This window comes from Apus apus, chromosome 1, assembly GCF_020740795.1.
Source record: "Apus apus isolate bApuApu2 chromosome 1, bApuApu2.pri.cur, whole genome shotgun sequence".
NCBI classification, from domain to species: Eukaryota; Metazoa; Chordata; class Aves; order Apodiformes; family Apodidae; genus Apus; species Apus apus.
The window spans coordinates 52,668,706-52,696,365 of record NC_067282.1 but is presented as its reverse complement, the minus strand read 5'-3'; the positions used below and the strand labels follow the sequence as shown (position 1 = coordinate 52,696,365).

The 27,660-nt window shown below is 40.7% G+C and overlaps 1 protein-coding gene across 13 annotated transcripts in view; it reads right to left on the bottom strand.

The window, feature by feature from the left end:
- Positions 1–27,660, bottom strand: part of MBNL2 (muscleblind like splicing regulator 2) — a 109,915-nt gene that overhangs the window by 50,466 nt on the left and 31,789 nt on the right. For all 13 annotated transcript variants that reach the window (XM_051608343.1, XM_051608344.1, XM_051608335.1 and 10 more), the window contains one exon: positions 21,851–22,711. In XM_051608343.1, coding sequence (XP_051464303.1) covers positions 21,851–22,024 — 174 coding nt within the window. In that variant the 5' untranslated portion in view covers positions 22,025–22,711. The remainder of the gene's footprint in view (positions 1–21,850; positions 22,712–27,660) is intronic.

Here is a 27,660-nt window from a genome sequence, read left to right as displayed (position 1 = left end):
GGCCAAAGCAGTGTTTTTTCCCATCCTGCTGCTTTTCAGTGAAGAAAAATTGTGATGGATGAGTACCATTCGTCAGGAGAAACAGTCAAAATATGAGATCACTAACCAGCATCTAGACAGGGTTTGACCAACTCCCTTCTTAAATCATTGGGGATTCAGTGTCTGGATGGAGAGGGGGTGGGAGGAGGAGTTCAGACGACTCTACAAATTTAACACTAACATATTAAAAACATTTTAAAATATTTTAACCAGCCTGTAGTACTATGCAATATTCACCATAGTTTCCAGCACAGCAGAGAGAGGACTCTTAAACAACAGTGACTGCATAAAGGCTGGTGAATGTAGCACTAGGAGCTAGTTTGCTATGTTAGCAAGACAAAGACTAGAATTAGGGTTTCTTTGTCAAAGGAAATGTGAAGTCGTGCCCAGAAGATACAGCTCCAGATAAAAGCCATCATTTGCCTCCTAGAATTCATTCACAAGGCAGCTTACAGAATACCACCCTTCAGGCTATTAAATCCCTGCACTATACCACTTAGTAAATAATACAGCGAAAGCAAAAAGAAAGATCTTCTTTCAAAGACGTTTTCACATTTCAGGTCAGTCTTGGGGTCATGTAAGCTGCCCTGTAAGGGTGTCAGGGTACCAAAAGAGACAGTTTGGGAGCCTAACACATTAGGGATCCTCTGGAAGATCTATGAGCCAGATGGACAAAGCTATGACCCTAGGCAATGCCAAACAGATCGCAAGCACAGAGGTGAAAGATGCAGAAGGTTGGAAGAACTGCACTCATCTCCCCTCATTGGTAGGCATGCCACACACTGCAGGATATGTGGATTACATATACTTAGGCAGACCAACCACGTACAAAAAGTGAGATTTTTATAAGGGTACCTCTGTACCTCTAGAGATATGGCCTCTGATGCAGAAATTGCTTTGGAGATGAGTTAAACATGAATTAGCTTTACAATTATTTAGTTCCCTTAGTTTTCATAGTTTTTTAGATACCTTAAAAGCAGATTGATTAGAAGCATCTTGCCTTCTTACAGCAGATCACACAGAATATAGTAAATAAACTCAATCTTCCTTGGCAGGTAACATCAGTAGAAAGGAAGAAACTGCCTATGGGGAAAATGTCTTTTAATGAATTTTAAATTAACATTAAGACTGTAGCAGTTAACTATTAACAGTTTTAAAAGAAATTTGTCTCCTCCAGTAGATGTCAGCCAGCTTTTTATTTATTTTACTTTACCATCCCACACTGAAAGCCCAGTGTTTAATCAGTAAGTATTTATCCAAGTTTGTTTCAGTAATGGTAGCCCCTGTCTCAAAGTTTCAGTGAATAGAGAATACCAAATGAGCTTTAAATGTCAACTCTGCTTTGCAAAGAAGAAACACAGTGAATTTTAAAGATACTGAGGCCTCAATAGAAGGTTAATCACATATACAGCCACCCACCATACTGCAGACCACACTTTATTAGTTTTCCCATGCTATAATCCTGAGAAAAATGAAAGAGTGAGACAGAAAGAAATGGGGACGCATGCCCAAAGGATTCCCTTGGCTGGCTGTATTTAACAAATAAAGTATTCAGTTTTAAATAGCTAAGGAACGTTTGATTAGCATATCATAGCAAAACCAAATAAAAGGTAAGAATATGAAAAACCTTTCCAAACATCAAACAGAAATGAAACAAGCTTATAAATAGGGTTGCCTGCTAGCAAACAATTTCTGGAATGTACTGGGGGAAGCAAAGGAGAATACCACAACAAAGCAGATTGCAAAAGTCGACCCAATTTAACAAGTGGAATTACCAGTTTGGAGACTACAGGGAAACAATACAAAACCACCAGCAAACCTGATAAAAAAAAACTTTTCTCAGCATTTAACAAAAACCCCAACATAAAGGCCAATAGCTAGGTAATTAAATATGGTTCTTCAGAAACACAAAGCCTTACACAGCATTTGCTAACCACTCATGGAGTACTAGAATAATGAGGAACTGACGGTCTCTCAGGAGTAAAGCTGAACAATTTCAGATACATCCTATCACAGTTGGAAAATGTTAAGCAATGTGCACACCAGACAACAACTTACAAACTAACGAACAGCTCTCTGCCAATTTATCATGCACTTCTTGCAGACACACAAAGAACTGATAACCTAAGACCTCTAAAACCTGACTCTAATGCTTTAAATCTACCTTTTATGCTTGTTATTAAAAAACCCGACACACACGACACACACACTAGATCCGAGAGGTACAACAAAGTATTTTTCAGATCTCACTGACTGCAGGTAAGAAGATGATGACAACCCCACTATGATGGAAACATGATGGCTACCACTGCTCTCCAACACTTTAAAGACCCCCCACAACTCCATTAATGCTCTAGGGGAGTAAGGGTAATTGAGCATTCACCAGCTTGGGAATGAGAAAGTAATTTTGTGACATTTCTCTGTGCCCGTGCATGGCCCAAGCAGGTGCTGCGTCTCACAGATCCAAGTGACTATGGAGCACGGTGGAGTACCTCAGTTGTTGGACACCACACCACACTTCACTGTAATATTCAGTGCCCCCAGTTCCTATTGTCTCTCCCCACATGTACAGAGGGATTACCCAGGATGTCTCTGAGTAGCTGTACTGGGAAATGTCTACAAGCCAGTGCCCACCTCTGAAGACACAGCAGAAAAGACAGCAAAGAACCCTGCCCAACCCACTCCCCTCCCCCCCTGCCCCGTAGCACTGGCAGATTCCACAAAACACAGGGTGGGCCAGCCTGAGCCTGTGTGTTCAAACGTTTAGCTATATATAAGTATCTACTTAATGGTCTTGAGATAAACACCATCTTCTGTTTGGAAAGGTAACACATAAAAAACAAACTGCATCCAGTCTTCACTTTTGCTCATGTTCATTAATAGATTAGAGGCTAACACTAATATTCCTACATGTCTTTAGCTGGCCCATGGTTAGAAAAAAATAAATGCATATTCCAGAAGTTTTATTTTTTATTTGCTTAAACCTCAAATAAAAATACATGTTGGCATTACTTAAAATGAAAGTGATTTCAGGACAGTGGAGTCAGATAAAAATATATTGTCTGTTGGCTAGATCACCATCATTGGAGAAGTGAAAACTGCTATTCCAAGTACCAGAGCGAGGAAGTATTTAGGACAGATATTCAGCCAACTTCAACTGACTCCTGAGCAACAAGTCAACAAAGCTCAGTATATGTAAATGGTCTGACAATTTGTAACATAAAAATAAGGGTCTACGTTTTAAAAATTCCTGGTTGCTTTTTTTTTTTTTAAAAAAAAAAAAAGTGTACAGGTAGCAGGTGAATGCATCAAATGACAAAAATTCAAAAAAAACAGTAAATGAAAAACACTAATCTTGGGGAAAATAATTATATCAGATGATAGTGCACCTAATAACTAAATCAGTTCTGATGATTAAATGAGTAAAAGTACAGTGAAAGTAAAAGTCTAACTTTGATGTCCAAATGTAGAAATCGGCTGGAAATTCTATGAACACAAATCCTAACCCCAAGAAAACTCTCACCTTTACATATGGCCATATAAACAGGTCAAATTAATGTCCAAGAATCTTAAAAGACCTCACTCAGATGCTATGATTGTAAGACCATCTTCATTAGTTCAGTGTCATCAATAACAGTATTTCTATGATTCCCAGCCATGTCTCACTGCAACATATCACAAACCTGTAACTGACTTCAGTGGTGTATGAATTAGGAATACAAAAAAATGAACATCATAAGGCAAGAGAGCTCATATTTCTATGTCTGCTCTTAAAAAAGAATCCTAACTTCTTATTATTCAACATATTAGAAGGAAAAAAAAAAAAAAAGAAAGGATTACATCAATCTTTAAAAATAGAAGTTTCCAAAAGATGGCGTGAAAGGTTGTAGCTGTGGGCCCTTAGAGTTTTGCTAAACTGACTATTTAATAAAACATTTACCATCTACAAATTTGATAAAGTGTTGCAGGATTTAGACAAAAACCTACTTCCCTGCTATTCCCCTTACCGAGCACTGGCAACAACAGCTACCAAGTCTCAGGCAGGTTTTATTCCCCTCTGGCACCTCTTTTGTGCCTTCAGATGCAAACAGATACTCCTTCCCGGCTCTTGGGGTCTCCATCTCTTCTCCTCCCCAAACACCCCAACTTTCTGCAAGTTGTACACTTCATTGCAACACATGCTGACAGCCTCTGCGCTCGGCAGAAGGTTACAATTAAGAAGACTTCTGCAATTGCTTAGATGAGCTGTTGCACACCTCTGAATTTGTCTTCATACGCTCAAGAGCAAACCGCAGACTCAGCTTCTCAAGAGCCACTGCAGCTGCATTCATCTAAATAAATAAAAATCACTTTTTTCTGACAAATGGTTCAGCATTTAAGAAAATAAAAACAGCTGTACTGTGTTAGACCCAGGTTGATCCAGCCCAGTATCCTGTTTCTAAAAGCAGTCACCAACAGATGCCTAGGGAGTAGTATAAGAACAAAGAAACCATTTAACGATATATATTGAAAATATTTTTCACATATCCTTGATGGAAAACAGAGATGGAATTTTGACAGAAGAGGGGGAAAAAGCAAAAGAAAACAAAGAGTCCAACACACACACCCTTTCCAAAAGCATGAAACATTCCTTTCAAAGTAAAGAGAGAACTTAGGGGGAGATAAATCTTCCTCCTTTTTTATTTTATTTTTTTTTTTTTAAAGAAGCCTGCAAAAGCAGGAAAAAAACAGAATCTCACTTGCTATTCAGAGAAACAGTGTAAGCAGAAATTGATGCGCATCACTGGCCAGATAATTTTTAAGAACCCTGGACTATGAATGTTAGTGGCTCTTCTCTTGCAAAAGGGTACTTACTCATGGAAACCCACAGGAAGGAATTCATGTCATGGTATCACAACTGAGAGTTCCCAAAGTATTTAAATTAATGATTTGTAAATGCAACTTCAAAAAGTATATACCTCAGACAGAGGGAAAGCCTCTTCCACTCAGTTCCTCAGGTAGGGGAACAACCATTAAGGCACCGTACTGGAAACGGCCTAAACAGGCTGCACTTTTAAAAGGTACAAAAAAAAATCCTGGGACAGTGAAATGACTCATTAAATCAACTGTAGGTTTACAATTGGCCTAGTTGGACATGAGACCAGTCCAAGAGAAGTCATCCATAAGGATGCAGGCTGGAGGGTCTATAATGACAGAGATGCAGAAACCAACTGCTTTGATTACACTGTTAAGCTTCATATCTCCAGGACGGCAGATCTGTATTTTTCAGAAGCTCGAGATAAGCTAATAAAATGTGCCAATGACTCAAGCTCATTTGGCAATGAAAAGAGAGAAGACTCAGGGTTATGACAGAAAATGATGATCCTGAAAACTGGAGAATGAAAACCAGTATGAAAGAACAAAGTACTTCTAGCCAGTGACTTGAATGCCACACATCACTAGAGGCAGGAAGATGATTGCCTACGACCTGGGGATGGAGCTGGCTGTGGCAGAAGAGAACATCATGGATGCTTTGATCAAACACTGACTAATGGTGGAGACACTGGTGTGACAAACCATGGAAAAGGCAATCACAGCCCCAAGGATGTATCAAACAAGGATTATATAGGCAAGAAAGCAAGCTGCTGTGGCTTCTTCCCTCACAGTGAATCGTTACTTGCAATGCTGTGTGTACTTCTGGTCACCAACATCCAAATAAGATGGATTCCATCAGGAGTAGGCACAGGTGAGGGCTGCCAAGGTGACTCAAAGGAAGGAAAGCCTGTCTTACAAGCTGAGAAATAGAGCGTGGAGGGGTTTTTTTGGCTGAGTAAAACCAAGGCTGAGGAGGGGTAGGCCTGTTTCCAGTGAATGTCTCAGGAGAGGCAGGGGCAGCAGGGAGGGGTGGAGGGAAGGGGGAAGGCAGTTGCTTCAGCTGCAGTTAACAGTGGCATTCAGCTGAATGGAGGTGAACTGGCAGTGAATAAATCCATGCTGGAAATTAGAAGAATGCACATGAGAAGTGAAACTTCAAGGAAGCAAAAAAAAAAATCCTTCCAAAAAATCCCACCCACATTTAGTATGGAGATTAGTAAATAACTTTATTAAGAAGGTGATGTGGGTGCTCATGACAAAAAACAGCGTGAAAATCTCTGACTACCACAACTCCCCCAAAGCTATCTTTGTAACTTGTCATTAATAAAATCGCTATTTTTTAATGTACTGGAACCGTAGCAGGGATTCAGAAGTCCTTGCTCAATAGAGCACTAACAAGCCAAGCACTGGAGCGGGCTCAGGTCCCTCCTGCCTCAGGCAAGCCCTGGGAATAAAACACTGCAGCAGGACACCGAAGGGAAAACCTGTGCTGGGCAGCCCACAAGGTGAAGGATATATTACGAAAAATAAAGAAACAATCTACCTCACTGGATTTTTGAGCCTCCAATTTTACACCAGAGGGCTGCACTAGAAGTAAAAATGAAACAAGGTGTGTTTAGAGTGCACTTAGATGTTATCATAGACCATTCATTTAAGGGTCAGTTTTGATGAGTACAGAAAACCTCAACAAAACATCACATTTCCCACCCAGAAGTTAACAGAGAAGATTACATCAAGCTTCAGCAGATCCCCTAGCAGGAAAACAAAAATACTGTGTGCTTGACAGGTTTTGAGAATGGCATGCCTTATTTTTAAAAAACCTGGAAATGAAGTCTCATTCCCTGTGGGAGCAGATGTTAAGTCTCTTCCAGTGCAAATCAGCACTTGTAACCTACTCTCTGCAAAGCCTTCAGCACAGTGCCGGGCTGCAGGTGCAGCTGCGAGGCAGTTAGGAAATGTCCCTCACTCAAGGGGCTTCTCTTGCAACCTGTCTCCACTTTGGGAAGCCCGAATTTAAGGACTGGGGCCAACAGCTCAGAAGGCTTGATGCTAGGTACTATACCTGTTTTTTCCCCAGATTACTGGATTCCAAGTTACACTGCAACCACCAAGCTACTAGAGGCAGACAAAGGTCTCTGCATAATTTTAAGTATAAATTTCTCTGAGCTGCAGAAGAAAATCTACAGTGATCTTAATTCCTCTTAATTCCACTGCTTTAGCCTACTCTGCCAGTTTTTGTTGGGTTTTTTTGTGTGTCAGGAACCCACAAGCAAATTGCCATTGCACTGCAAAAGTGACTCTACATCCAATGCATTGTGGATCCCACCAACTCCAATGCACAGCCCATGTGAAATAGTCTGTGTCTATATTTATAATGTAAGTGATCTATGCATTCATGGACTCCTAGATAAACAAAAAGTTGTATTACAGATGCAACCTTTCCTAGATATTCTAAAATGCTATTTTTTAATGAGTATTGACAGGCATGCTCTGTATTTCCAAGACACTCTACAATTATCTCTAAGTATGTCTCAAAGAAGGACTTTTGAGCACAAAAGCTTGTCTCTTTTTTCCCCAGCTATGTTAGCAGGTCTAATGGAAAGCATCGTCACTCCCTACTAACCTTGAACAGCTTCTCTAAAAGAGAAGTATAAAAACACCCAACACGGTTACATCCCTTTCACAAAGGGGAATACGAAGGGATAAAGATGTTAAACAATTTGCTTCAAATGACACAGCACATGATGTCAAAAGCCACCATTTAAATAAACATCTTCCAATATCCAAGGTGATCTATTTGTTATGTAATAGTGGTCTGTTGATGCGGCTGGTTACTATGACTAGTACATGGAAGACTAAGTATTTCAGCTCAAAACAGGCAGATACAAGTATTTTGCAAGCAGAGGTGTGCTTAAATAGACATATGAAGATTGAGATCTTCTGATTTACCACTCAGAGATTTTAAGACTGGGATAAGACAAAGCCATACCCATAGCAGATCTGTAACTAAGAAAAGATTTAAAAATACTGTAAATTTTACAAAGACTTTTAACAGAGATCTGTGCTGCATCATCAGACAAATGCAGCCTTACAAAGAAAACAGAAAAAAACGCCACATTTAGGAAATGGTAATAATATGAAGTTTAAACACATCTCCTCACTTTTTGGGGTAAAGAAAGCACCTTAAATGTTCTTATATTGATGAACTATGGGAACTATGGCTATATATTTAAATGGGGGTCTTAACTGCATATAATATGCAATTAAGAAATGCAAAATAAAAAAAATACCAAACTAATTAATTTTAGCAATGATCCTGCAGATGCCTGTCAAAAAGTTCTGGCCCTCATTTCAGGTCACTTAAGTGTTTTTTTTTAATTTTTCTTTGTCTATTGTTGCACAACAATTTTTTATTCTGTATGAGAACGCTGTTCTCCAAACCATTGTGAGTTAAGCAGCCAAGCCAGGGAACATGCAATACTGTGTGAACATTGTCATTCCTATACTCTCTTACCTGCTGGTTTTCATCATCATACCAGCAGAAAATCAATTTTGAGAGAAGGTCCCTTCATGTTATGTGCAACAGCAGCGCACGGTTCTACCAACAGCTTTCCCCTTTCTACACGGTTGCTTTATTCTTACAAACGTCACTGAAAAATCAGTACAGCACTTTCTAAACCATGTTGTCCTCTTTGTGGTCTCCTCCGGGCATCTAGAACGGTGCAGAGCACCCGTGTCTAGCATTGAGCTATGCTACCTCAGCAGTGATACCTTCTTCCTCTGGGCTGCTCTACTCACACCTGGTGTCAAGCAATAAAGCCATCTAAGAGCACAAGTACCCTGGGATCAACAAAACCTGTTAGGCCTATCAGTTAATTAACTTCTGTTAAACTGAACCAAAAATCAATTTGTCATCATTTCTCTATGGCATTTAACAAAGCTATACATTTATTAACTTAATGCATTACCTTTCTATCTGATATTTTCACATCTAACAAGCAAACCCACCAAGTAGAACTTGGCCGTGTATAGAGATATTATGGGAATTATTTCACCTTCACTCGCTATTTAATGTCCTGGTGATAACATTTCTCATTTCACATAAAAAACTCACTGGCTACCTTCCCTGCCCTGATTCTTATGTGCAGTGTTGCAATGCACAGCTGCTTTATAGCAAATCAAAGCACACTGTGATACAATTGACACAGATCACAGTGGAACTTTTTGCAACATCCACGACTGAAAGGCAAATAACTAATTAGAAAGAACAGCCTTATTCAATTACCTAATAATAAACTCCCTTGCTCATTAAACACATTACATACATTGTAACAGCTGGCATGCTGAAATATCTGATGAAGGAAAATCTGCTTATAGTATTGTTGGTGCTTTAGGGAAAGCTGGCTAAATCTGTTTTTTTATAGTAGTACTTGTTTAAAAGATCATCTATGCGTGGAACAGTGGAGGACTTAATTACACTGGAAAAACATCAAGTTTGGGGGAAGACAGAAAGAGCAAACATATCTTAGGCCAGCCTTGAGTAACAGCAAAGACCAGCTTACTCCTGCACCAGGCTACAGGCTGCTGCCCTGAAAAGAAAATGAGACGCTAAAAGCTCAGACTAAAATGGCATATGGTTCTTACATAAAAGTGTCACCTCTGCTTCCAGGACAGTTTTTGTCTTTTTTCATCAAGCGCCTGTCTAAAGAAAAAAATCCCTTAAGAAACACAGCAGAAGAAATGGTAACTGCAAACTGCGCCCTTCCAGATGAGCTCTAACCACATACACTAGAGACTTACATCTTGTCTTTTTCTCTCTTACTGCGTTTTGTCATTTCTGTTGTGCTTTCTATACAACAGCCAGCTTCAGTGAGGGGTGTCATTGCTGACCTTCCCCACCTATCTATCCTGTGGGAACCTTTCACTGCATTGCACACCCATCTAAAATAAAACCTAAACCTGCATTCCTAACAGAAATTTCCTTCTCCCTGAAGAAAAAGAACTAAAGGTAGTAACCAACAACTGAGTAAGCTAAATGTGCTATTTGAAAAAGTTGAAAAAGGAAAATAAAATGAAAACTACGTTTAACAAGGAAGCAGAGGCTAAAGGTAAGAGGGAATGACTGCAAGCAGCCCCTCTGCATCAGCTCTGCTCCATACAAAGACCACTAGCATAATTAAATGGATAGTGCTGCAGGCACCAGCACAAATGAAAGTGGGAGTTCTACACATTCAGTTGTAAATCCACAAAATCACTTTCCTTGTGGTTGACTGAATTTTAAGGATCTCCTCTTGGTTGGACTCTTTGAGAACCTCTTATTTCATTTGAGAGGGCTTACAGGCCTCTCTCTTTTTCTCCATCCCACCTTTTGGCTGCCTGTTTTCACAAAAACTTGTAGGAACTTAATTATCCTTGAGACTATGATCTCTTTGTCAAACTTGGCTGAAATTGGCCACTGGGTTCACAAGTTAGTGGGGGCGGAGATAAAGAGAGGCAGCCTGACTGCATAAGCCTCATTTCCTCAAGAATCCAGGCTAAAAACAATTATAGCCAGAAGGTTCAATTAAAGAAAAAGAACCATAGACTTTTCCTGCACTTTGAACACAAGCCATTTCATGCATACCAATCACCTAATGCTACCATCACTGAAGTAATGAGAATTTTGCAGCAAATTAATATTTTTATTGATTTATATTGAAGCCTAGTGCAGTCTGGAACTTCAACAGCATAAACATGTTTGGCATGAAGCACAAAATCACTTTGATACCAACACTGTAGTTTACAGATGCTCACAGTATCTCCATAGGTATTACCCACACACCTCCATCTCTGCATGCGCAAATCCGATGCCTCTTTTCTTAGTAACACTGACATTGTATGACCAGCACTATGAAGCACACAGGTAAGGCAAGAAGCATTTGGGGAATAGCCTGCATTTTCATAACATTCATTATTATCTACTACCTTAAGAAAATTATAATTAGGATACGCTTTAAAAAACAAATATTTTTTCCCATTTTATATCAGCAACCAACTATGTGTATATTTTATAGCACTTCACATATGTTCAAATCTGAAAATGAAGCAATGGAGAATTATACTTCAGGGGAATAGGATTTCTTTGTTGTAACTTACATGCTTTTTCAAATGCATAGACCATATTCTGATTAATTTCTAGCTTTGAAATATTCATGATGAGGTAGTTACAATAGTGCTATTCAATTTAAATTTGTAAAAGGTTGCACATCTTTTTATTTTTAAATAGCTTGAGTTCACTGTCATTAACACCCTTGTGCACAGAAAGACTTTTTTTTTTTTTTGTCATATATAGCAAAAGACAAGCCCAGTTACACAGGTCACAACTACATCAAATCAAGGAGTTTACATTGGCTGTTGGCATTACTAATGATAAACTGTAAGTACACACTGAAAATGTTCATCTCCTTTTTGGTCTCCATGAGGGCATTTTTCTGCTACAAATTAATGGATCTGGCCTATACCCCAGCTTTCCCCTCAGCCTGGTCATTACTGTGGCAAATGCATTGTCCACCACTTTATTCAATGCAGTTGATGTCAACGTCTCTAGTCAGTAAAAGAGTTAACACTGTCTCCTGAGAAGGAGTTCACTTTGTTGTCATAGAGAAGTCAGCAAGATCATCTGGAGCACCCTGGGACTTCCTGGACCTCTGCATGGTGACAGCAGATACGACATTCTTCTCTGACATGTCACAGGAAAGCCATCAAGACCACACTAGGACACCTCAAATAGTACTGAATGCCTTTGCTTGGGCAACTTAATCAAGCCCAAATACTCAGGTCCTATCCACATCAAATAAAAGCATATTTATTTTGAAGTTATGGTCTAGTCTACAAAGTGATCTTGGGGGGGAGGGAAGCATTAGAAGTCTCTTGAACTTCACATGTCACATCTAGCTGAAAAAGTTGGCTTGTGTTGTTTTTTACTTGCCTGACGGGTGGGGGTTGGGGACACTGACAGCAGCTACTGGAGCTTAGTCTAGTGTCCAACACACTGGGCTTTATTTTTTGGCTCACTGTGAACCAACAGAGAAGGTCCCAGCAGCTCTATTAGCTTCTTAGTTACAACTGAGCTTTTCTAACAGCCACCGGACTGACACACAGTAAGTTCTTCTCATGACAACATGTAAGCTGCTACACAAAACTGTTCAGTCAGAGATGACAGGATCATATAATGTTTAAGGTTGGAAGGGACCTTAAAGATCATCAGGTCACAACCTACCTGCTATGAGCATGGACACCTCACATCCTCTGCTTGTTGGCAGTATTATTCCCAATGCAGCTCAGTATGCTGTTGGTTTTCTTTGCTGTGAAAGCCTATAGCTTCTCTGCAGCGTACACAAGCCCCAAAATGAATTTCAAATTTGGTAAATTAATTAGGTTTTTACAAAGCTTAAAAGGTGTCTGGCACACAGGACATGCAGGTCAGGCAGGAGCACACCTGATGGACTGCTAGCCCAAGCCATCCACGCAGCTGCCACAACACGGTGCATAATGGATCCCCTCTTGTTCAAGCCAAACGAAGCAAAAAGGAAACAATGGCTGAAAACTTGCAACACATCATGAAAAAGGGTACGTCTACACTGCGGTGGCTGCACCAAGTCTGTATCCTCACCACAGAGGGTGGCTCCATTGACCCCTTAAGCCATCAAATGTCACACAAAAGTGTTGTTCCACAGCTGCTACATCTCGTAGGTTTTCATGCTGATTATAGGCTTTCTCATAGGTTTTCTACTACCCATCTATTTATTTCTTTTTTACCCCTCAATGATTTGTCTTTCCAAGCTTTGGGGCTGACTTGTGGGGTGTTGTTCACTACATCTTACCCTGCAGCTCATGGACAAAGCAGAAAAGAAGACAATTTCTTTTCCCCATTATTAATCTATATTTTGTTGTGGTCAAGACTTTGCAGGAATCTAAGGCCTGTGTGGCACAGCACCTGCACTGCCACCAGAAACACATCCATATGGAGGAAAACAGACGCTTATGATATCCTCTCGCATTTCAGTTGTGAGACAGGTACCTCCCAGAAGGCCTTCAGTGATATTTTCCAACATCTCTAAAATCTCAACTACTTCCCTTTCCATTTTTTTGCAGTGGGTTTCCAATATAATTCACCTCCTCAAAAGCAAGGTGCCAGTCTTCAGATGAGGAGATAAGAGTTGAGAGAGGGGAACGGTTGCCAAACAGACTTACAAATAAACTCCCCAATTCTTTTGTGTTTGGCTTTTTCTAGATTTAAAATATCTTTTTAGTGATGGGGATGACCTGGACTAATAGGAACATGTGTCTTGTCTCTTCTAGGCTTTTATATCAGGAAGCTCCCTGCATCTGAACACAACCCTGTCTTTTGTATTGATGATGCAGTCAAAGCGTAACAGCTTGGGAAGAACAGCTGACACCTGAGCTGAGAGAAAGCTACATACACAGGGCTAAGGGATAAAAAAAAAAAAGCCTGGAATGAAAGAGGAACCACCTTCCAGAAAAACAAAGGAGTAGGTGGAAAGACCTGGAGAAAGCAAGCCTGTGGGAACAGTGACCTAAGCTAATAGAGAGCGTGCGGGAGGAGTGGGCAGCAAGCAATAGCTTTTGTGTTCAAAATCCTAGTGATGGAATGAGTCAGAGACTTGGAATGAATTTTGCCTTCACTACACCCACAGGCTGGTTATTATAAAGCTTAGGGGAGCACAGGTTGGTGCAGCAACAAAAACTACAGTGTGAATCAACGGGTATATGAAGCCTGTCCAAGTGCTTGAAAATCTGAAGAACATCTGTCAAACAGCATGCCCTTCCACACACGGTTTCCTGCAGCTGTAACCAGTCTGCCTAGCTGTTCTTGTCCAAGACTCAAGACTAACAAATGAGTGGCAGCTTCATCCGAGATGAAGGGGTATGGCCAATGACTGAGGAATGCTCTTTGCAAGTCTCTGCTGGGGCTTCTGAAAGCAGCAAACTCCAGGAGTTAACCCAGCAAGACCACTGCCAAGGAGCTACTAAACACTCTTGCAGTCCCTCAGGACAATGAGATTCAGTGAACAGGAAGAAATACTTGTATTACACCCCTCAGTGACTGTTCTTTAACTGCTTTTTCTTTCAACCACTTCTGCTGTTCATCCTCCTTCACAGGCCAGGGGCTAGGCAACCTGCTCAGCAAGTTCTACCACACCAAAAACAGACAGTGAAAACCGCCAGTAAACACCCACTAGCTCACATCAGATGGTCATAACAGGTCAAATGAGGCACAAGCTGTCGCGACAGGTCTCCCGCTTGTGAAAGACATCTGCTCTGATCTCCAAGAGGCTTTGGCGCTGAACCGTGTGACTGGAAAGGGGGGCTTCCCACACCTTCAGAGGGAAGGAAGGTCTGTGTAGCTCAGTGATTAAGTGTCCACCTGGGCTCTTCTTTGAGAAGGTAACTTGCATCAAGTTAAAACAAGGTGCCCGAGTTTAAAATCTAACAGGTCAGGTGGTGACAGGGGACACTAATGACAGCCAGGACAGCATCACACTCTCAGTGCTGCTGCTGAGAGGCACAAACAGGAAAACAAAACAGAGCCTGAAGGAGACACCCAGATTTTCTATCAGCCTACATAATGAACTTCAACTGCTTCAACTTCTCTGCTTTCATAGTTCCAGTCTGAGGGCAGAGATGGTGGTAGCAGGTGAGGACTTGCTTCTCCGAGTTGACTTGATGGCTGGTGCCCCTCAGCTGCAGGGTCCAGCCCTGGCAGCTCGCTGGGCTGGGGGCTCCTGCCCCTGCATGTTTCCACAGGCTGAATCCCACGACTGGTGAGGCTGAGCTGCACCTCCAGGCCTTGCTCTGAAACAGATGAGAAATGCCCCCCTCAAATACTAAGAGTCCATAAGCTCAGAGATAGGGGAAAACATGCCCTATATCCCCCCCCCTTTTCTTAAACCCCATTGTATCTCAAGTTATGCTAGATTTTGCTGCCTAAATTCATAGTTTCATCTTACATTTAATGAAAATCTTCTGTTTCCTTTGGATTAATTCAACCAAGTTGCCTCACTGCATGATCACTTGAGCAGAGATAAAAAAGGTGAGCTAACTGTGATAGGACACAGGTCTGGATATAATCACCTCTTTAGTAGCTGCTCACAGTTGCACAGGTTGGGTATAACATGAAATATAATCTCAGGAAATAGGATGGCAATTTCATACAGCATCTGACCCCTTTCTCTTTACTCTAAACCAAAAAGTCCCATAGTCTGAAAAAGCAGGGCCTTCAGGAATCATACCTCTCCTGAGAACAGTATTTTCATGGAGTAGGTTTAAAACAGTAAGTCTTCCTCTCATGAGACTTCCTTTGAACTCAGTGGGAAGAAACACACCCCTTCCAGAGAGAAGCCAGGGAAAAAAAAGCCCACCCAGATTCATCCTTAGGACAATTCACAGGAGATGTTCTGCTTTTTCCATACAAGAGCTGGGGGTAGCCATGAGATTACAGGGTTTGAAATGAACAACAGAAGTGGGTTCCATGCTGTGCGTAATGAAGTTGTGTAAGTCCTCACTGTGGCATGCTGTGGATGCTGAAGGTGTACACTGTTCAAAAAGCAGTGGGACAAATCCAGGAGAAAGACATTCACCAAGAAAGAGCTATTGAGTTCAGCCATATTGTGCCTGGCTCTCAAGGTCCCTGAGCAGCACATCACTAAAAGCTAGGAGGGCACTCCAGGAAGGCAGCACATGTTTGCACACCACCTCCTAAGTATCCATTACTGGCAGGTGGTGTTCTCAGACTACCTGTAGTTTATTGGAACTTTTACAAGAAAAAACAGAGGTTGGTGAAAAAGGAAGGATGCGACTGGACTCACTGTTCTGCAGGAACAGTAAGATCTGGATTCTGCATCACCCATCACTGGAAGGTTTCAACCTGCAACTTCCACATCCCCAGAGCCCACAACTACTGAAAGGGGCAGACTACTCCCCCATCCTGCGGGAATTAGGTCGCTGTGCAGAAAAGCAGGCAAAATTCATGGACCCAGAAGGAATACGCCACTCTATTGCCCAGAAGAAATGAGTTTGCACATTTCAATCATTCCTCCTCACCAGCTGTAGACACAGCTCTCAAACTCACCTTGTCTTTGAATAGTGTCACACCACATAACTGGGTGTTGGGCTGAAATTCAGCCAAGTAGGACACTGTAAACACCCACTTACACGCTTTCTAGTATAGACAAAACTAGTTGATCCCCTGTGCATATGGTGCACATCTACAGTATGTTCAGACTGCCTCACCTGCCAAGTGAGAGCAGGTATCACCTGCTTCAAAGTGTGAGATGATCCTGAGTCCTTGAAATTTGCAAAACATTTAGAGACCGACCAAAGAATCACAGGAAGGCAAATTATTACCTGCTGCATCCCAACTCTGACCTCACTTTCCTGTCTGCTCACTTTACAAGGACTTTTTTTTTTCCTTCCTTTTTGTTAATAAAGCCAAGGCCATCTTAAAGAGACTCTTTTCAGTTACAGACATTTCAAAGTGGATGTTCCTAGAATTTTATTTTTTTCTCTGGAACCCTTTTAACTTGGTAAACAGGTCTCTGTGTACAGCTTTCAATTACCTTTTATTCTGTGGTGCCAAATGAGACCAGATAGGCATATTCTTAAAAGGCTTTCATGAAAATGCAAATGAATGGTTCAGACCAGTCTGCAGGTTCAATAAGTAGAACAGTTCAAAGTGTTGAGACACTAGTAAATAGATAAAAAAATAAAGAAAAAGCCATCTGTAGCCCTAAAGCAGCTTTCATTTTCTTGTTATCATCATAAAACTTGCAATGACAGTATCTTCAAGATACATCCTCTGTTATGTGTATTAGCTTAGACAACATATCCTTCTAGTAGCTGACCTGCAGAAAGGGTGTAAGTTTGAGGCAAGAGAAATAAGACCAGAATTTAAAATCCAAATCTGCCTGTGAACATGAGTATTAACTCCCACGAAAACACGTGATCATATTTTCTCATCTACCAAGCTGCTCCTCTCTCCCCCATCTTAGACATCACCATTCATTTTATTGTTTGTGTTTTTTTAAAATCCAGCTCAAATACAGCAAGTGTTGCATGTTCTTGTCCCCAGACATCACATTATATACCAGTATTCTTTTGAAAGGATTTTAATCTTTACAACTAGCAGGACAAGAAAGCCTTGACAACAGGTTTGCTTGTAGTGTTCAACTTGGAAGGATCTGAGCACGACACATTAAGTGTTATATATCCAGGTTCTGCACTTTTAAATTAAGCTACTTGAACTCAGAGAGAAGCATAAAAATATAAATGGAGCAGCTCCTGAAATTCAACCCTTCCAGTTGGACAGACCTCTTCACAGACCCCTCCTACTGCAAAAACACTGCAGCACCCAAAGAGAAGTCTGTATGGGCTCTAAAATTGCTTTGGGGGCTTTAAGGCAGCAGGCTCTGATGATGCTTCCTCAGCATCCTCCATCTTCCCACCCATTAGCTTGTAAACACTTTCATCCTCACATTAAGCTCACTGAGGCCACTTGCCCAGTACAGTTTTGGGCGTGCCCAGATGGTCACAAGTGCTGGCTGAGTCATGGGGGGCTTCTGCTGGAGGGAGCCCGGTGGTAATGCTAGGATCCAGCTGTTCGACTGCTGCATCCAGCATGTGCAGAGGAATTATCCACTTAACACTCTCCTAACCTCCCAAAAATTCCCTGTTCAGAACAGACCAGGCTCTGTCCTTCACAAAAGAGCAAGAAACAAATGCTGAACCACATCTCAGAAGCTCATGTGGCAGAACCTGGCTTGAAATCAGCCAGTTTCTGGCCTGCATCTGAACCAAGCTCATTAGTCTTCAGCTGTTTCTGTCTAGCCTGAAGCATCTCACAAATGAATGATGTTCAGTGCCCAGACAGTCCTCAACAGTGAGCATTTTGGATCCACAAAACTGTAATCAGTCCAGTGGGTTGTTGTGGCAACTTTTGCTGGGTTTAAAGTCAAGTATTGCAAGGACAGTTATTCAGAGCCAAAAATCCCTTTTTGAGTTAAAAGCAAACAGGGCCTGTTAAACTCCGTTGACCTTTTACTTAGAACCAACAGACATACAAATACACTTCTTTAATGCAGGAAAATTTCGATTCTGATGCAATCATGTTACTCCAGAAGCCTGGCCTAAGGCCACAGCGCTGTCGCCATCAGAATCACAAAGACAGTAGTGGGAGCACAAAGGAGGACATGGCACAGTATGGACAGGCAGGTGTGTCTGGCTGGATTATTTCCTTCAGTCTCAATGACAGTTTTTGCTAGCCCTGAGGCTACAGGCAAGTCAGCGTATAGATGCTTCTGGTCACACAATGACAGGATGGTTGAAGTTGGAAGGGACCTTTGGACATTACCTAGTTCAATCCCCTGCTCAAGCAGGGCCACCTAGAGATGGCTGTTGGGACCATGTCCACACAGCTTTTGAATAATTTTGAGGGAGAATCCACAACCTCCCTTGCCAACCTGTGCCAGCACTTGTTCACCCTCACAGTGAAAAAGTGTTTCCTGACGTTCAGAGTGACTCTCCTATGTTTTGGGTTGTGCCCATTACCTCTGGTCCTGTTACTGGACATCACTGGAAAGACCCTGGCTCTGTCCCCTTTGCACCCTTCCCTGCAGGTATTTATATACATTGATGAGATCTCCCCAAGCCTTCTCTTCTCCAGGATGAACAGTCCCAGCTCTCTCAGCCTCTCCTTGTAGGAAAGATGCTCCAAACCCATGATCATCTTTGTGGCCCTTTGCTGGACTCTCCAGTAGCTCCACACTGGTGCTTCAGCAGTCTGATCCAGCTGGCAGATACTTATTCCATGCTCCCTCATCCACCCTGGAAATTTGGAAAGAAGGAGGCATGCACATGCAGGAGAGTGCATGTCCCTTCCCCAAACAAGGGCTCTTCTTATCTGTCAGTGGGGTAAAGGAGAGACTGTTTAGGGAGTGCTGTATTTGTGTTTCACTGACTTCTTAGGGAGCAGCTGTAACTACCTGTAACTTAAGCCGTAACTTAAATGTAACGTATCCTTCTATCTGAGGCAGAAAAAAGTTGTCTTATCCGGGTAGAAAGATGTTTATTCAAAGAGACTCAATGTACTCGCTGCAATTTATTTTTGCAGCAGGTGTATCAAACCAAGACAATTAAAATGCTGAGTCTCCAAAGCTCTAGCTTTTATGTAAATAAACTCTATATGATTGCCTGCATTAAAATGTGGTTCAGTGTTCAGAAAGGAAAATAGCTTGTTTTTTTTAAATTAAATTCTGATTTTATCTATAATTCTAGACTGTTGCTGTTGATTTACATGAAATGTTACCCTGCTTGTTGGGTGTCAAAAAGTTATTCTGGAACTATATGATTAACACCAATATTTCCAAAAGCTAGACATCACATAGATCTATGTGACTAATGACCCAAGTCCCTCAAACAGCAGTATATGCAAACTGAGCTAATCAGGCACATTCTTGCCACAGGCACAGTGATTTACGAACACCCTCCAACTAACAAAGATAATGGACGTGAGGATACCAGCTGACATAGCCAAGAGCCATGCACTTGCAATGATCCCTAAAAGCTTTTCATGCACTGAGGGGTCCAGCAGCATACCAAAACACAGCTCCAAACCCTGCTCAGTGGCAAGGAGCTACAGGAGTTGAAGACATTATTGTCCCCTTACTGAATCTCCCTCTGTGCCTGCAGCAGTGTTGTCGGGCAGAAACCTGTACCTCCACCCCTGCTGCTTCAGGCCACAGTCTGATTTATTGGTATAATCCCATCTTTACCAGAAATTTAACCCAACAGACTCAATTAGAACACACAAAACCAGAGGCCCAGGAGCATGCTCCCTTCCACTGGCTGGAAAGCAAGTGATGACAAGCAGTGGGATGCAGCAGCATTGCTTCAGCCACAAGATGCAGGCTGGAGTGAGCTGGCCCCTTGGAGCAGATGCCCTCCCACACTAGAACAAAACATGCCTGCTTGCTTTGACTACATTTTTTACATGCTTTTGGACTTTCTCCACTGAGCAATGACGCTGGTTGTCAGTAAGTTATCCAGAATGACCCCTCAGGATTTCTCTTCACAGTATTATTAGCTCAGGCTGTAACTCCAGTTTCAATTCATGGGTGATAACCATCCCTGCACAAAAGTCTCCAGCTTGAATAGCTGGCATCTCCTCTGCAAGTGCCCTGTGCTGCCTGGGAGAGCCATGCTGGCTTCAGGCAGACAGGACAGGCACATCGCTGCATCGCTGCTTCGGCCGAGATGATGCAGCAGAAGCAGCTCTTGCACTACAAACCCACCACCTTGCCAGCCCACAGGTGACTGAGCCCTGCCAGCCACTTCCAGCCTCCCAGCTAAAGCCCCAAGTCTTTACAATAGCTACAAATTCTATTTGGAAAAACAAACAAACAAACAAACAACAAAAACCCCACACCAAACTAACAAAAAAAAAACCAACAAAAAACCCAAACCAAACCACCACCAACAAAAAAACAAACAAAAAACACCAAAGAAAAAAAACAACCCTAGCTTCTACTGACTTGCTTATTTTTCATAAAAGCTGCTTATTGCCCATTTGCTGCAGACGCTAGCCTGCCCTTTTTAAAAAAAAAAAAAAAAAAAAAATCCCATTGGCAAGCAACCAATACACAAGAACATCTACAAGGAAGTTGTTACAGTTTATCCACAGATTAAGGTCATTAAAAGCACTTGACGACATACTGAGATGACTCCAAAGGTGCTCTTTGGGCTTGCAGAACATACAGAATGTAACCCCCTCACAAACATTGCCACTGAATTACTTCCTTGCAAATCTTCAAAAGCAGAGAAGAAATGAGGAAATCCAGCAGAAAGATGCCTAACACAGTATCTTGCATTGCACAAAAAAAAAGTACAATGAAAATAAATGAACATTTTCAAACACCACTACATTTTCTTCTCCTTCTCACTGATGTTTTCACAGTAGTAGAGTTCTTCATGAGTAACAGAAATGTTGATCTAAATCTTTTGCACTGAATTTAAAAAGCAAGCCAAGACATCCTCCCATGCCCAAAACACAAAGCCACAATGAAAAATTTCACAATAAAATCTGAAAAGCTCATTTTTTCCCTTTAATTATTTATATGAAACAAGCTTTTCCCTTCTGTTGACATGAGAACACAAATGTATCATCACAGAAAACACTGTGTTCTCCCCAAATCCCATGGGGTCATTAATCTTCTTTTATGCAGTACACAAAGTATTTTCACAGAACTTTAAAAATAGTTTTTAAAGCGTGCCTGATGTCATTAGCAAGATGGAAGTTGATGGCCTAACAACATGACTGCTGAATATCCTCCAAAGGAGAGAAACCCTTCACTCTGTTCTAAACTTACACTGCTATCTGATGCACTATCAATACACATAATTATCAATGCTATTAATTTATCTGAGAGTCCTCAATATCAAGGGTAAGCAACTCATTATGGTGTCAAAATTGAAGAAATTAATAGAATTTTCTTAGTCCTGTTGATTTAAATGAAAGAATCTGCATTCTTTAAGTATTATTTGTTTCATTAGGACTCTGGTAATGGTCTGTTACTGTGCCACTGTGTATTTCCTTTGTCATGAAACAATAATAATGGGAGAATACAGTTGTCCCACCAGCTGTAAGCAATCCTGTATCCCACAGTCACGTGCAATTTTTGTAAACAACATATTGACATGAGAAAACAGTATGCTTAGAAAGAAATCTCTTCAAAGCTCCAATAAATGAATCAGTTGCTACAAATACCATTTGTATTAATATACATCTTACCAAGAGCAAAGTAGTTTCTGAATAACTTGGTTTAGTTGTAACTCATCATCTCACATTTTACTTTCAGGACAATGTTGTAGCATTTTCACTACACATGCAAATTTTTTTCCTTACCTTTAAGGAATCAAAGCAGGCAATAACTCTTCCATTTTCAACCTGGCAACTTTTAGGGGGGTGTGCAAATTTGCATTCTTCATCGGAGCGTGAACAAGTTCCCCTCTGAAACTGCCTGCACACTTCTAATGTTAGCCATTTTGTATCTCTTACAGGAGCAACATTCAAAGCCATGATGAAAAGCTGATTTCAAATTTGTAAATTGCTGTCAAGTGAATTATGCTGAAGAAATTTCCAAAATTAATGATGAAGGAAAAAAAAAAAACCACAACAAAAACCAACACCCCAATAACCAGATAATAGATAATAACCAGAAAATAATTTCAATTCCAATTGAAATGAAGGTTAAAAAAAAAAAAAGTGGGGGATGATTAACAATGTCCAATGCACACAGAGCAGAATAAACAGAGAAAGTTTATCAGCAAGCAGTCATTCATCAATCATTAAGTCCCACTTGTAGACTTTTGGCTGGGAAAAACCATGCTCAGTTGCATTTCTGTCCATAAAACATGTGAGCCTGTTGACTGTGCCACAGATGCACCAGTTTAAAACCAAGGTCCTTCAATGAAATGACATTCCTTGATAGAATATTAATTCTTTGATGGTTGCTTGCTGGTATTGACCACACGAGAAAAGCAATACAGTCATTTGTTCATGTCCAAGGAATAATAATAATAATTCTTCCCCTTCTTCTGCTTTCAGTTTTCCATCAACTAATTGGCAAATGGAGAGAGATGAGGTATCTTCTGCCAGGTATGAGGTGAAGGCAATGTCTGGCTGGCAAAGTCGGGATTTTGAGAACACAGGCGTAGCAGTCCTCGCTCATAAAAGTGACTTGACAAAGGCACTTAAGTCACTGACCTGACAAAACAAATACAGTATCAGTTCACGTGTAACTCATTCAAATTAACATTACGAAACCTATCGTCCCTTTTTATCAGATATTAGACATTACTGCCAGCGCTCACTTGTAGTTCTTTTTTCCAAACAAAATCAGCCTCCTTTGTGAAGTTACGCGTGACAAGGGAATAACCAGTTGAAACACGTACTGCAGTAATATTCTAGGCAGCTATCCAAAAGTTGGGAATTATTTAAATAGACAAATGTGGCAGACACAATAATTAGGCATGCTGGTTGTGAAACAATTCAATCTAATATGCTTAGTCTCCAAAACAATATACAAAACCCCGTTTCCATTAATTTATCATTTGGCCCTTTAGATTGTGCTGTTGCATTATAAGCTGTTACTTGTTATTTGTTCTTCCTCAGAAATGAAGACGGTAGTATTTTGTTCAGATTTTTTGTCTCTTTGTCTCTGTTTCTCAGGGGAAAAACAAAACAAAATTGTCATTCCAGAACTGCAGGAAACAAACCTTCCATATCAAGAAAATAAAGTTTGTTTCTCCGTTCAGCTAAAAGCTGATTCACAAAGGCTTCATGAAAGGGCTCACCACTCCAAGTCATGAACCTCTAATGAGTTCTTTATCTAAATTTTCCTTTGATTAAATCAGCTTTCATGTACCTTTACAAATACAGCATCAAAATCTAAGACTTAAATATGGAACTTAAGCTATTTAGGGACTACAAAATACCTCGAATATTTTATAGATAAACAGATCTGAAAAATCAAAGGGTTAGATATTATAAATATGTTTTAATATATTACTATAGTTTATATGCAGATCGTGAAACCATGAACATGATGTTTTCTTCTATTCATCTTCAAAGGAACACAACTTTCACTTTGCGGACTCCAGCCAGAAACAGTTGATGGATTATTTTTGTGCAATAATAAAGAAAGGGGGAAGGAGTGGTATAAGTGAGGTTTTAAAATGCATCAATAAAAATAGCTCTGAAAACATTGTCAGCTTTCCCATGCTAGAATAATTACCATTCTGTGCTTGGATTCATCTGATTTAATTGAAGTCAGTATTGTTAGTAATATGAGTAAGAATTACTCACACAGTTTCAGGAACAGATCCTAGTTCTGACTTGCAGGTCTTCACTTCAAAAGGCTTTTTTATTATTTAGTAATGCTACCAGAAAGGGTTTTACTATGTGACTGATAGATACCTATACCAAAATTTGCTACTGCTAGCATGAATGTAGGTAATGCAATGCTAATTGCTCAAAAATTCAGTTTCAAGTCCAACATGCAATAAATGGGTCTGGATGATACTTAGCCAGCTTTACCTGGTTATCAAGAACAATGAGTTGCAAGAGAATTGGTACATTTTAAAATTATTCTACACAAATGGAGCATAGTATAGTACATGAACTAAACATTCCTCAACTTAAATATTCCATCAACGTTGTCCCACAGCATTGATTAAGAGTGAGGTACAGCTGAAAATGTATAAAGGGGTGAGAAAATACTTTAACTGATAAATAGGAAAGAGAGGGGGAAAGAAAAGGAGAACCTCTCCACAAGAGCCTGTTGAGCTGATGATTTAGCTGGCTAAATGTAAAAGAGGAAATACTCTCCCTCGAGCTACCCATTTCAATTCAGAAATGTCAGAAATGGTTTTCAGTAATAGAAGGGGAGACAGACGGAATTTTTGGGAAAAGAGTAAATGTAATACCGCAGACTGCTGAAGTCACAAGTAGTAATACTCCGCTGGGCTGCATACTACTAAAAATGACAAAGTCATTTCTTAAGTAGTAGGTGTTAAGACTGAAGAAAACCAGACATTGCACATGGCAGCAAAGCAAACAGTGTGTGTTGTGTACCTGGCAGTAGCCATGGTTTAAAAAAAATGTGCACTGCTGAATCACATACAAGATTTCTGAGACTGCAACAAGAACTAATACCAAAAAGTGTTTGGGTAGAGGAGAAGCGTCATCCTATTTCCTATCTTCTTCCTACATGGACACTTTCTAAAGAAAGAGAAGCATGAAAATTTTGACTCAAAAATTGGTGTCTTGTCAAAAATAACACCACTATCTGATTGTTCCAGAGGCATGGAGGGCTTCAGCAGTTTCTACTGATGCAGGTTTAGGAGTGACAGACCGAGACCCTTCTGTAGAAGGCAGGCACAAACATGATGGTGACCGAAGAATTTGGAGTACTTCATTGGTACCACTTATGCGGCCTGTGTGTTCACAGCTGCCATAACTCTTCTGCCCATCACCTTCACTAGGAGGGTGAGGGAAGAGATGCCACCAGAAAAGCCTGAACATGAGAGGTAAGCAATATAAGGAGAAGGGAGAGGAAAGAAACTGGGAAAAAGCCCCCTGTGTGATGAACCAATGAATGTAGAGTTCAAGACATGGAAAACACTCAAAAGAAAAACAAAAAACACACCTCAAAAAAACAACAACCCAAGACAAGTAGAAGGTAGGAGAGTGAAATGGCTGGTTGTGGAAGAGAAAGGAAAATATACTAATAAAATACGTGTAGTAAAAAAGCATCAATAAAATGCCTCCAAAGCCACAGGCCATTACTAACATCACAGCCCACTCTGACATTATATATTGTAAAACCCACCCATATTCAGGGACCTTCAGAAAGTCTGAACTCTGCTCGTCTGTCCATCACTTCTGACTTCTGTTTGTGACCCAACATATCAGGCAACATATCATAGCAGTTCTGCCAAAACCAATGGAATCTCACTGGCCTGGAGCCCTCAGCACCAACAGAGTCTCTTACCCAGGCAAAAGGTTTTCTTTTTGGTTTGAGTGGGGGTTTTGTTTAGTTGTTTGTTGTTGTTATTGTTATTAATGATTCAAGCTTGAGCTTACACTCCCCATTGTAACTAAACAAACTATCAGAACTTGGACATTGACAACTGAAATGCAAAATGTTCTTACTGAAGACGAAGAAAACACTCAAGTAGAAAATAACTAATTATGTTTTTTTTATAACTATTGCTGGTTTTTTTCAGTCTCTCAAACACTTGGATCAATGGAATTGATCCAGAATACACATCTACAAGTGCAGTTTTTCATATGCTAAGTGAAATAAATTCATAGATCTGTATTTGTAAAAACTATTTAGCTGTAGATACCTCTTTCTAGATAAGCATCACTTCCTTTTTGCAGAAAGCTAGCACAACACGGAGGAGTAGGAGGATGTTCTCCTGAGAGAGAGGGAAAGATGCCTGTATTAGGCTTCAGATCTTCTTTCTGTTCTAAATCACAAAATTATTTCTTCTTTTCCAAGTGAGAAAATAAAAAAATAATAATAAAAAAATGCTTTTCATTATTAGACAAGGGAAAGCACACGGGCACTAGGAGCTCCCAGAAAAGGTTCTTGTTCTGAGGAAAACTAGGCCGCCAGTACCTGTAGGAGTAGCAAGTGAGCACAAAGCCCTGTCCTATTACAAATCAGCTGGAATCTCTCAGTTGAAAAATAGGAGCTCTTGTTACATACAAAATATTGGCTGCTCTGGTGAGTAGTTTTACCTATCAGATGGATTATGAGGCAATAGATTATGTAGTATCTGTCTAATGCAGAAGACGAGGCTTCTTGGACATGTGGTATTTATGCTTTGGTAGAAAATGTGTAACAATGAGCAAAGATCTTATCTTCAAAAAGTCAACTCCGCAGGAGATGACTTCCAGTAAAGGAGTTGAGTCCTCTACATGGTCTCGACACAGAGCTCTAGTGGAACCTCTAAGTTAGCTCAAAAAGCCTTAAAACAGTTTTTCACTTCACTCTTAGAGAATTCAGCACTTTGTAGTGTAGTGCAGGTTGTTTCTACAATTTAACACATATAGAGGCAAATTCATGCTGCTTACTTCCAGAAAAATCACATCCATAATCTTAAATTCACTTCAGGAATCTTTTAACAGAGAAATAAAACAATGACCCTGCAGTAGACACTGGGCACAGAATTTCAGGTTGAAATTTTAAGCCCTGGCTGGAAGTTGTAAGCACCAGAAAACAGGCTAGAGTCTCTACCCTTAGACACAGTTAACAGCTAATCACTGGCTTCATGCTCCACAACGTACCTTCACAAACCAGCAACATCTTAACCACATACTACCTTAACTTAGACTCTCCAGACATTCTTGTCTGACCAGGAGACAAGTAAGTTAAAAATAAGAAACAATATTTTCCATTTAGCCACTCCTTTCAGCCTGGAGTTAATAGTTTTGATTCAGGGATTTTTACCTGGGACAGGCAACATGGGACACAACACAACCATTCCCCGATGTCCCAGGACATACCATGACATCCGAATACAAGGATTAATCAATGTGCCCCACTCCACAGATGCATATTCAGAATACTGACAAGCACTTGGTTCTTTCAAAAACTTGCCACCCCTTCAGCGGCTGAACACGTCTGCAAAGGACTTGCTTTGCAGTTAGCTCATTTATAGCTAAAACCCTCAGCCTTAAGGTCAGGAAAGGGCATCCAAATCCTGCTAAGATGTACCTCTTGTTTGCAACTGCACAGTTAACTCCACTTTATAAGCACAGCGTGCAGTCATACATTTAGCAGACACTGGCAAGTGCTTTAGTCCAAAATGTGGTGGGACTTGCCTTCAGTTTTTCAACCAAACCTCACTCTTACATTATTTTACATGTCATTTTATCCCCGTGTTGTTTGTGCCTTAAATAGCACTCAGGGCCTCCAAACCGAAGAGAAGCTGTGCACCAAAGGACAGCCATGACCCCACAAGCACACTCCATCATCACTTTTAATTCCAGCTACCTGCCACCTCCCTGACTCCTTGCACTCTTTTCTCTTGCCCTCCCTCAGACTCCCTGCCAAGGAAAGTAAGGCTGTAGTTTAATCCTAGGCTAAAGCTGGATCTGTTATGATCTGCCTTCCCAGATGCAGAATTAAAGCCAACACCAGA